At 42.9% G+C, this 12,523-nt stretch overlaps 1 protein-coding gene across 4 annotated transcripts in view; it reads right to left on the bottom strand.

Moving 5' to 3' along the window:
* Positions 1-310: 310 nt before the first annotated feature.
* KIAA1549L (KIAA1549 like) overlaps positions 311-12,523 on the bottom strand; it is a 295,434-nt gene continuing 283,221 nt past the window's right edge. For all 4 annotated transcript variants that reach the window (XM_067038032.1, XM_067038031.1, XM_067038028.1 and 1 more), the window contains one exon: positions 311-3,545. In XM_067038032.1, coding sequence (XP_066894133.1) covers positions 3,264-3,545 — 282 coding nt within the window. In that variant the 3' untranslated portion in view covers positions 311-3,263. The remainder of the gene's footprint in view (positions 3,546-12,523) is intronic.

Here is a 12,523-nt window from a genome sequence, read left to right on the forward strand (position 1 = left end):
CCTGAAAGAGGCAAGTTCCTATTCCACAGGTACCAACGCATCTCGGATGGTAGGTACCGGGGCATGCAATAGACTTTTACGTTCCTATACCACGGGATCGCCTCCCCTAATGCAAAGTGCAGAATCGGCTACCTCTCAGTGACAAGCTGCTGTGGCCTCCCCACCTGCCTGTTTGGACCCATGGCACTGAGAGAAGAACACACCCCTGAAGTCTTGAACAGCAGCAGAGAACACCATTTCCTTGATGGCGCTCTCTGGAAAAAGCCAAAATGCCTTTCTTTTCATGAATGCAGAAAACTCACGTTGAAACTAGTTCCGAAAAATGTTTATTATGCCACAAATGCATTGTCCTCATACACTTTATCTGAAGTTCTTTACATATTCAATTATCTTTTTTCTTCACAAGAATGTAGATAGTCCCTCATATGACCCTTGTCTACTTTTGGAACTTCCTAGCACAGTTCAAGAAACGTGTCTCAGGCAAGCGTGCAGGCAGCATGGTGCAATGGAAAGCAAGCCCGATCATGAGTCAGTGGGCTTGGGCTGGAGGCCTCGGGCAGATCACTCCACTTCTTCGGACTTTAGCTTCCTTCTCTGAGGTCACCAATGTCCTCTGTGGCTTCTTCAACTGTCTGGAGGGTCATGAGGAACACAGAGCCTCTGGGTTTGCGTGGAACTCTTGTGTTCACTTCCACAGGGCACTTTTGACCACCTGCCTTTTGAGTCAGCTGTCCAGGTATCCATAACTTCCATGAGGTCAGGAGACTCTTCAGAAAAGGGACCACATCTTAGTCACAGAATATCAAACAATGGCGGCCATCTCTGCATTGGTGGGACAACACAAAGAGATTTGATTTCTTCTCAACTTAAGGTTTTCCTCCCATATACTGCTCTTAAACCTGCAGTATCTCGTTTAAAAGAGTGTCTGATTTAGCATGCTGTATTTTTAGCCATCTCCATTGACTGACTATTTCATGGGGTTCTACACAGCTCACCATGATTTTTCTGCATCCTCTTAGCCAGCTGGAGCCAGACCACTGCACACTATGGGCTCCTTTTCTGCGAGTCACTGGTACATCCAAAACACAGACACTGTCTTGAAAGCATGTGCCTATACTTAAATTACACTAAGGTCTTGGAACTTCATTTTCACATACAGTATTTCCAGGCATTTACCAAGTAGACAAAGTACCGGGTTGCTATCATTGCACTGATGAAATATTCATATCATTGATAAGGCGGGACAATGTAGCTGACTTTATCAGACTCATACCGTTTGCATGAAAAGGCTGAGTTTCTTTGGCTCTTTGTTCATTCAAGTGCACAGAATACCTATTTGGATAGACTTAGGCATTGTGTTAATCTGTCAGTAAAATCTTGCACTGTCCACAGTGTTTTGCAAACTGATTTAGGTTTTGCACTACAACAAGCAGCCATTGGTAGAAATATACCATATATACACATGGAAATTACAAAAATACATTTTATTTATAGCTGATTTTTTTTAAGTAACAAAAAACTAACACTATGAAAGATCAACCAGCATACCAAAAGGACACTACCTAATATCATCAGGACAAGAGACTCGTTTGGGGATTCCATGACACATCATTTCCAGAACATTCCAGAAAGGGCAATTTGCCATTGGGAAATAAAAACAGCTTCTTTGAAAAGTCTGTGCTTTGACAGTTTGACTCTCCCACTCTAATCAATTCCACTCCTACTCTTCTCTCAGTTTTAAAATTTCCACCTTCTTCTCTCAATAAAGACCAAAGAAACTCATGAGGAGAATGGAAAGATGGACTCAGAGGAGATGGATACAAGCTGAAGCTAGACGGATCATGGGTGAGAAGGCAGGACAGGACTTCACTCTCCAACAGACACCAAGTAAGCCCCCAACATTGAGCATAGCTCCCAAAGTTGGTGAGGGCACCAGGGTGTCCTCTCCCCTGGGCTACCTGAAGTCAGTAGCTGTTTCGATTTTGCACTGACAGTCAGCAGCTGGTGCCTTAGGGCTGCGAGGCATTGTCCACCCAGAGCTCTGGAGGCTTACCTGCCATGCCAGGGAGGCTGATTTGCCACATCATGATCATGAGGTCAGAAGCCTGCCATTTTGGCAAATGTCCTCCTATGTCTATTAATTAACTATGGGAAGGAGTGCGGGAGGGGACTAGCTAACTCCATACGCCTTTAACAATGTTATTTACATTGAAATGTAAATCAACAGATATTCTGCATTCAGAAGCTTCTATAAACAGAGGCTGCAGCCTGGGGAGACTGGGTCCACTGTTCCTGCTTCTAACAGGCATCAATGACTATTTCCTTTTGTATCGCTGGGCAGCACATGCTGGGCATCATTGCTGAAGAGACAGAGGTTTCCTTGTAAAAGTCGATGTATCTATCGTCCCCCAAAAGAGGGAAGCTTCATTCTCAGGCCACCTTCATTGCAGGGCAAAGAAAACCTGTTTTTCTTTTGTAGGACCTTAAAAGCTCTTAGCACCGATTCTCTTCCAGCCAGAGCCCAACTTGCAGAATACTGTATTTCCAAAATGACAACACCTTTTCAAAAACCTGTCAACACGAATCCACCATTCCCTCTCATCTTCTCTCTTTCTTGGCCTTTGTTGAATTAATTGCGGGGGGAAAAGAGTCAGGACTATTCATAAGTGCAGTCATTGACAGTACTGATTTTCATCCAATTTATTTGACTTTGAATATGAACCTTTAAAAGAAAAGGACTCAGCTTTCTTGTCTGGAGTCAGTGTCTCCCTTGGAGACGGGAGGTGATTGCAACGATTACAGTCATGGCTGAATGAGAGAGAGTACAGTCTGGGACTTCATCACACGCCTGCATTGCCTTTAACACAAAAATAGAGTTAACATGCAGAGGTCACCGAAGATAGAGCTGTGCTCTCCCCATTCTGGTGATTTATTAAAATATGGCATTGGACAGGAATCTGTAGATTCGCGAGCATCTCTTGTGACTAAGGCTCCATAGGGAAATACACCCGCAGTTCAAACAGTTAATGTCACAGAGTATCAAACATATGGTCCCACATGGGGACTTGTTGACATACAATCAGTTGAATAAGCCAAGCATCCAGTTGTTCAAGAGTTTCTTGTTTCCCAGAAGCCCCACTGTTCACCTTTTCAGAAACTGAGGGTGAGAAAGACTCCCACATCGTCTGTGCCTCCAGACCCATCAAGCCAGGCTGGAGAAACCCAAAGACTGTTTCCTCAGAGTCTGGAAGTGGGCAAAGGCATTAGACCTGGAACTCAAACATGTCCGTCTGCTTCTTGGCCAGCTTGGCCACCTCTTCCCGGATGGCCTTCACCAGAGCTGCTGTGGAGATGTTGGTCAGGGGTGTGTCGGACGGGTCATTCTCCGCCAGGCTCTGCTGTGAGGCTGCTGCGGAGGGCAGTGGGGCCTGCTCCAAGCTGGGGTGCAGCCCGGCTGGCTGGCTGTACTGGCGAGGGAGCCTGGAGGGCGAGTTCTGCTGATACCGGGACCGGGGGTAAGCCTCGATGTACCCTGGCAGGGGGACCTACAAAGCATGTTGGGAGAGAAGACAAGGACCTGGGGTCAGGAAGCAGCTCAAGTCATAGGACGCACTCGATACCAAAGCAGGAGGGGACTGAGGACAAGGAAAGAGATTTAGAAGAAAATGAAGGCAACGCACCATTGTGCAGATACAAAAGCTGCAGCCTGTTTGGAAAACAGATGATTTGGACTCACTGGATCTGCTGGTTGGATGAATTAAATACGTGTTTTAAACAGTATGCAAACAGTGGGCACATACCTGAATCTACATCTGAATCTACCTGGCTACCTTTTTAATATAAGCACCATCTAGCCAAAAGAACTGTTGTTCTTTATGGATGTCAAAGGACTCGCGGGAGAGACCTTCAAGACGGAGGAGCCGAAAGATGCGGAGAGCACCTTCCTTCCCACAAATACATCAAAAATACATCTACATGTGGAACAACTCCTACAGAACACCTACTGAATGCTGGCAGAAGACCTCAGACTTCCCCAAAGGCAAGAAACTCCCCAAGTACCTGGGTAGGGCAAAAGACAAAAGGAAAAACAGAAACAAAAGAATAGGGATGGGACCTGCACCTCTGGGAGGGAGCTGTGAAAGAGGAAAAGTTTCCACACACTAGGAAGCCCCTCCACTGGCGGAGATGGAGGGTGGGTGGGAGGGAAACTTCAGAGCCACAGAAGAGAGCGCAGCAACAGGGGTGCAGAGGGCAAAGCAGAGAGATTCCCACACAGAGGATCGGTGCCGACCAGCACACACCAGCCTGAGAGGCTTGTCTGCTCACCCGCCAGGGTGGGCAGGGGCTGGGAGCTGAGGCTTGGGCTTCAGAGGTCAGACCCGAGGGAAAGAACTGGGGTTGGCTGCGTGAACACAGCCTGAAGGGGGCTAGTGCACCACAGCTAGCTGGGAGGGAGTCAGGGAAAAAGTCTGGACCTGCTGAAAAGGCAAGAGACCATTGTTTCGGGGTGTGAGAGGAGAGGGGATTCAGAGAACCACCTAAGCAAGCTCCAGAGACAGGTGCGAGCCGCAGCTATCAGCTCACACCCCAGAGACAAGCATGAAATGCTAACGCTGCCACTGCTGCCACCAAGAATCCTGTGTGCAAGCACAGGTCACTACCCACCCCACCCCCCAGGAGCCTGTGCAGCCCACCACTGCCAGGGTCCTGAGATCCAGGGACAACTTCCCCAGGAGAACACACGGCGCACCTCAGCCTGTTGCAATGTCATGTTGGCCTCTGCCACTGCAGGCTCGCTCCGAGTTACAATTATGACTACTGTACCCCTTCCTCTTCCCAGCCTGAGTGAGCAAGAGAGCTCTAATCAGCCACTGCTTTAAACCCTCCTGTCTGGGTGGGAACAGATGCCTGAGGGTGGCCTACATTCAGGGGCGGGGCCAAGACCAAAGCTGAACCCCAGGAGCTGTGTGAACAAAGAAGAGAAAGGGAAAGTTCTCCGTGCAGCCTCAGGAGCAGCAGATTAAATCCCTACAAGCAACGTGATGAACCCTCCATCTGTGGAATACCTGAATAGACAACAAATGTTCCCCAAATTGAGGCAGTGGACTTTGGGAGCAAGTGCAGACTTGGGGTTTGCTTTCTGCATCTGACTTGTTTCTGAATTTGATGTTTATCTTAGTTTAGTTTTTAGTGCTTGTTATCATTGGTGGATTTTTTTATTGGTTTGGTTGATCTCTTTTTTAAAAGTTTATTATTTTTTAAACTAAAAAAATTTTTTTCCTTTTTTTCTCTTTTTGTGAGTGTGTATATGTATGTTTCTTTGTGTGATTTTGTCTGTTTAGGTTTGCTTTAACCATTGTCCTAGGGTTCTGACTGTTTGTTTTATTTTGTTGTCGTTTTTTGTTTTCTTTTTCATGTTCCTTTCTATGATTTTGTCTGTTTAGTTTTGCTTTTACCATTTGGTTTGGGGTTCTATCTGTTGTTTGTTGGGTTTTTTCCTCCTTTTTTCTCTTCCTTTACTTCCGAGCCATTGAGGCTGGCAGGGTCTTGGTGCTCTGGCCGGGTGTCAGGCCTGAGCCTCTGAGGTGGGAGAGCCGAGTTCAGGACATTGGACCACCAGAGACCTCCCAGCCCCACATAATATCAATCAGCAAGAGCTCTCCCAGAGATCTCCATCTCAACACTAAGACCCAGCTCCACCCAACAGCCAGCAAGCTCCAGTGCTGGACACCCGATGCCAAACAACTAGCAAGACAGGAACACAACCACACCCATTAAGAGAGAGGCTGCCTAAAGTCATACTAAGTTCACAGACACCCCAAAAAACACCACCGGATGCAGCCACGCCCACGAGAGGGACAAGACACAGCCCTACCCACCAGAACTCTGGCACCAGTCCCTCCACCAGGAAGCCTACACAAGCCACTGAACCAACCTCACCCACTGGGGGCAGACACCAAAAACAATGGGAACTATGAACCTGCAGCCTGAGAAAAGGAGACCCCAAACACAGTAAGTTAAACAAAATGAGAAGACAGAAATATGTAGCAGATGAAGGAGCAAGGTAAAAACCCACCAACCAAACAAATGAAGAAGAAATAGGCAGTCTACCTGAAAAAGAATTCAGAGTAATGATAGTAAAGATGATCCAAAATCTTGGAAATAGAATGGAGAAAATACAAGAAACGTTTAACAAGGACCTAGAAGAACTAAAGACCAAACAAACAATGATGAACAACACAATAAATGAAATTAAAAACTCTCTAGAAGGAATCAATAGCAGAATAACTGATGCAGAAGAACGGATAAGTGACCTGGAAGATAAAATAGTGGAAATAAATACCATAGAGCAGAATAAAGAAAAAAGAATGAAAAGAATTGAGGACAGTCTCAGAGACCTGTGGGACAACATTAAATGCACCAACATTCAAATTATAGGGGTCCCAGAAGAAGAAGAGAAAAAGAAAGGGACTGAGAAAATATTTGAAGAGATTATACTTGAAAACTTCCCTAATATGGGAAAGGAAATAGTCAATCAAGTCCAGGAAACACAGAGAGTCCCATACAGGACAAATCCAAGGAGAAACACTCCAAGACACATATTAATCAAACCATGAAAAATTAAATACAAAGAACAAATATTAAAAGCAGCAAGGGAAAAACAACAAATAACATACAAGGGAATCCCCATAAGGTTAACAGCTGATCTTTCAGCAGAAACTCTGCAAGCCAGAAGGGAGTGGCAGGACATATTTAAAGTGATGAAAGGGAAAAACGTACAACCAAGATTACTCTACCCAGCAAGGATCTCATTCAGAATCGACAGAGAAATTAAAAGTTTTACAGACAAGCAAAAACTAAGAGAATTCAGCACCACCAAAACAGCTTTACAACAGATGCTAAAGGAACTTCTCTAGGCAGGAAACGCAAGAGAAGGAAAAGACCTACAATAACAAACCCAAATTAATTCATAAAATGGTAATGGGAACATACATATTGACAACTGCCTTAAATGTAAATGGATTAAATGCTCCAACCAAAAGACACAGACTGGCTGAATGGATAAAAAAACAAGACCTGTACATATGCTGTCTACAAGAGACCCACTTCAGACCTAGGGACACAAACAGACTGAAAGTGAGGGGATGGAAAAAGATATTCCATGCAAATGGAAATCAAAAGAAAGCTGGAGTAGCAATTCTCATATAAGACAAAATAGACCTTAAAATAAAGACTATTACAAGAGACAAAGAAGGACACTATATAATGATAAAGGGATCAATCCACGAAGAAGATATAACAATTGTAAATATTTACGCACCCAACATAGGAGCACCTCAATACATAAGGCAAATGCTAACAGCCATAAAAGGGGAAACTGACAGTAACACAATAATAGTAGGGGACTTTAACACCCCACTTTCACCAATGGACAGATCATCCAAAATGAAAATCAATAAGGAAACACAAGCTTTAAATGATACATCAAACAAGATGGACTTAATTTATATTTATAGGACATTCCATTCAAAAATAACAGAATACACTTTCTTCTCATGTGCTCATGGAACATTCTCCAGGATAGATCATATCTTGGGTCACAAATCAAGCGTCAGTAAATTTAAGAAAACTGAAATCGTATCAAGTATGTTTTCTGACCACAACGCTATGAGACTAGATATCAATTACAGGAAAAAAACTGTAAAAAATACAAACACATGGATGCTAAACAATATGCTACTAAATAACCAAGAGATCACTGAAGAAATCAAAGAGGAAATAAAAAAATACCTAGAAACAAATGACAATGAAAACACGATGACCCAAAACCTATGGGATGCAGCAAAAGCAGTTCTGAGAGCGAAATTTATAGGAATACAATCCTACCTCAAGAAACAAGAAAAATCTCAAATAAATAACCTAAACCTACACCTAAAGCAATTAGAGAAAGAAGAACAAAAAAACCCCAACGTTAGCAGAAGGAAAGAAGTCATATAGATCAGATCAGAAAGAAATGAAAAAGAAATGAAGGAAACAATAGCAAAGATCAATAAAACTAAAATCTGGTTTTTTGAGAAGATAAACAAAATTGATAAACCATTAGCCAGACTGATTAAGAAAAAAAGGGAGAAGGCTAAAATCAACAGAATTACAAATGAAAAAGGAGAAGTAACAACTAACACTGCAGAAATACAAAGGATCATGAGAGATTCCTACAAGCAACTATATGCCAATAAAATGGACAACCTCGAAGAAATGGACAAATTCTTAGAAAAGTACAGCCTTCTGAGACTGAACCAGGAAGAAATAGAAAATATGAACAGACCAATCACAAGCAGTGAAATTGAAACTGTGATTAAAAATCTTCCAACAAACAAAAGCCCAGAACCAGATGGCTTCATAGATGAATTCTATCAAACATTTAGAGAAGAGCTAACACCTATCCTTCTCAAACTCTTCCAAAATATAGCAGAGAGAGGAACACTCCCAAACTCATTCTACGAGGCCACCACCACCCTGATACCAAAACCAGATGAAGATGTCACAAAAAAAGAAAACTACAGGCCAATATCACTGATGAACATAAATGCAAAAACTCCTAAACAAAATACTAGCAAACAGAATCCAACAGCACATTAAAAGGACATACACCATGATCAAGTAGGGTTGATCCCAGAAATGCAAGGATTCTTCAATATACGCAAATCAATCAATGTGACACACCATATTAACAAATTGAAGGAGAAAAACCATATGATCATCTCAATAGATGCAGAAAAAGCTTTCAACAAAATTCAACACCCATTTATGATAAAAACCCTCCAGAAAGTAGGCATAGAGGGAACTTACCTCAACATAATAAAGGCCATATATGACAAACCCACAGCCAACATCATTCTCAATGGTGAAAAACTGAAACCATTTCCACTAAGATCAGGAACAAGACAAGGTTGCCCACTCTCACCACTATTATTCAACATAGTTTTGGAAGTTTTATCCACAGTAATCAGAGAAGAAAAAGAAACAAAAGAAATCCAAATTGGAAAAGAAGAAGTAAAGCTGTCACTGTTTGCAGATGACATGACACTATACATAGAGAATCCTAAAGACATTACCAGAAAACTACTAGAGCTAATCAATGAATTTGGTAAAGTAGCAGGATACAAAATTAATGCACAGAAATCTCTTGCATTCCTATACACTAATGATGAAAAATCTGAAAGAAAAATTAAGGAAACACTCCCATTTACCACTGCAACAAAAAGAATAAAATACCTAAGAAGAAACCTACCTAAGGAGGCAAAAGACCTGTATGCAGAAAACTATAAGACACTGATGAAAGAAATTAAAGATGATACAAACAGATGGAGAGATATACCATGTTCTTGGTTTGGAAGAATCAATATTGTGAAAATGACTATACTACTTAAAGCAATCTACAGATTCAATGCAATCCCCAACAAACCACCAAGGGCATTTTTCACAGAACTAGAATAAAAAACTTCACAATTTGTATGGATACACAAAAGACCCCGAATAGCCAAAGCAATCTTGAGAGAGAAAATCGGAGCTGGAGGAATCAGGCTCCCTGACTTCAGACTATACTACAAAGCCACAGTAATCAAGACAGTATGGTACTAGCACAAAAACAGAAATATAGCTCAATGGAACAGGATAGCCTGTTCAAAGACAGCCTCTTCAATAAGTGGTGCTCAGGAAACTGGACAGCTACATATAAAAGAATGAAATTAGAACACTCCCTAACACCATACACAAAAATAAACTCAAAATGGATTAAAGACCTAAATGTAAGGCCAGACACTATAAAACTCTCAGAGGGAAAACATAGGCAGAACGCTCCATGACATACATCACAGCAAGATCCTTTTTGATCCACCTCCTAGAGAAATGGAAATAAAAACAAAAATAAACAAATGGGATGCAATAAAACTTAAAAGCTTTTGCACAGCAAAGGAAACCATAAACAAGACGAAAAGACAAACTTCAGAATGGGAGAAAATATTTGCAAATGAAGCATCTGACAAAGGATTAATCTCCAAAATATACAAGCAGCTCATGCAGCTCAATATCAAAAAAACAAACAACCTAATCCAAAAATGGGCAGAAGACCTAAATAGACATTTTGCCAAAGAAGACATACAGATTGCCAACAAACACATGAAAGGATGCTCAACATCATTAATCATTAGAGAAATGCAAATCAAAACCACAATGAGGTATCACCTCACACCGGTCAGAATGCATCATCAAAAAATCTACAAACAATAAATGCTGGAGCGGGTGTGGAGAAAAGGGAACCCTCTTGCACTGTTGGTGGAAATGGAAATTGATACAGCCACTATGGAGAACAGTATGGAGGTTCCTTAAAAAACTAAAAATAGAACTACCATACGACCCAGCAATCTCACTACTGGGCATATACCCTGAGAAAACCATAATTTAAAAAGAGACATGGGGCCTTCCCTGGTGGCACAGTGGTTGAGAGTCCACCTGCCGATGCAGGGGACACGGGTTCATGCCCCGGTCCGGGAAGATCCCACGTGCCACGGAGCGGCTAGGCCCATGAGCCATGGCCGCTGAGCCTTCGCGTCCGGAGCCTGTGCTCCGCAATGGGAGAGGCCACAAGAGTGAGAGGCCCACGTACTGCAAAAAAAAAAAAAAAAAAAAAAAAAGAGACATGGTACCACAATGTTCACTGCAGCACTATTTACAATAGCCAGGACATGGAAGCAACCTAAGTGTCCATCGACAGATGAATGGATAAAGAAGATGTGGCACATATATACAATGGAATATTACTCAGCCATAAAAAGAAACGAAATTGAATTATTTGTAGTGAGGTAGATGGACCTAGAGTCTGTCATACAGAGTGAAGTAAGTCAGAAAGAGAAAAACAAATACTGTATGCTAATGCATATATATGGAATGTAAAAAAACGGTACTGATGAACCTAGTGGCAGGGCAGGAATAAAGATGCAGACTCAGAGAATGGACTTGAGGACCCAGGGAGGGGGAAGGGTAAGCTGTGACAAAGTGAGAGAGTGGCATGGACATATATACACTACCAAATGTAAAATAGCTAGCTAGTGGGAGGCTGCTGCATAGCACAGGGAGATCAGCTCCGTGCTTTGTGACCAACTAGAGGGGTGGGATAGGGAGGGTGGGAGGGAGATGCAAGAGGGAGGGGACATGGGGATATATATATATCCGTATAGCTGATTCACTCTGTTATATAGCAGAAACTAACACAACATTGTTAAGCAATTATACTCCAATAAAGATGTTAAAAAATTAAATAGACTTTAATTATGTATTTTTTTTAAAAAGGACTCAGGGATTTATCACTGATTATAACAGCTAACACTGAATGAGCCCTGTGCTAAGGGCTTTCCAATCGTGGTCTCATTTAATTCTCAAAACAACAACCTAGGAGGTAGGTATTGTTACCCTTATTTTACAGAAGAGGAAACTGAAGCAAACAGCGCCTCAATCGAAGGTGCCACAGCTAACAAGCCACTGAGAGATGCAGCTCCAGGCTGGGAGTTAGTCACTGCACTATATTGTCTTGGATCTGGAATACGATCTTGGTTTCTTGAAAAAAATTTCTCTTTTCATTAAAAGTGGAAGATACACAGTTCTATGCTTTAATATATGGACACGTATAGTAATAAGGACAGGGCAATGATCTGGAATTCAGGATCAACTTTCCCACAGAAACAGTGCCATAAAAGGGGATGCTGTTCCATGGTAATCCACAGAAGGCCTTTATATCCCATAATGTTAACTGCAACACGGCAAGATAAATGCCCATGGATGATGTAGGTATGGGGTGCTACTGTGAATGGGACACATGTCAGGCAGCTTTCTGGGAGAAGCAGCTTAGCTGAGTCTGGAAGATGAAGAGGCTGTTTTTCAGAAGACAAGGTGGGAGGGGCATTCCAGGTAGAGGGAAAAGCAATGCAGAGGCCTGGAGGTACACAGAGGAAGGTGCACTGAGGGAGGTTCAGTGATTTGGTCTGACCAGAGAGGGTATGTGGGGTATGAGGGGAGCTCAGGAAGACAGGCAGTCAGGGCCAGATCAAAAAGCTGCTGAACGCCAGGCTACAGGGTAAAGTTTTCTATGGCACACTTCTAAGGCATTGAGTGTGTTTCTATTCTTTACAGAGATGTCTGTTTGGGCACTGGTGAGGATGGAGTGGGATGGGGTTGGGTGAGGATTCAGAATTTTGTATGGGCAAATGTGTAGTAGGAAAGCAGGCCTCTCCCAGTCCCTGCCAGAGGTTCTGACAAGCCCTCTGGAGAAGGCCTGGCCTGGGAGCCACCAAAGGGTGTCAGGCAGAGGAAAGGTCTGTATTTTAGGAAGGACACTCTGGAGGTGGACCCACTGGAGATGGAGAGGAGATGAGTTCTGAGGCTACCTCAATGGACCAGGTAAGAGTCGGAAAGGACCCGAGTGAGGGAAGAAGTGATGGGACGGATGTCCCAAAGTTTGGGGCTTTAA

Source organism: Kogia breviceps, chromosome 7, assembly GCF_026419965.1.
Source record: "Kogia breviceps isolate mKogBre1 chromosome 7, mKogBre1 haplotype 1, whole genome shotgun sequence".
In the NCBI taxonomy this organism is placed as follows: domain Eukaryota; kingdom Metazoa; phylum Chordata; class Mammalia; order Artiodactyla; family Physeteridae; genus Kogia; species Kogia breviceps.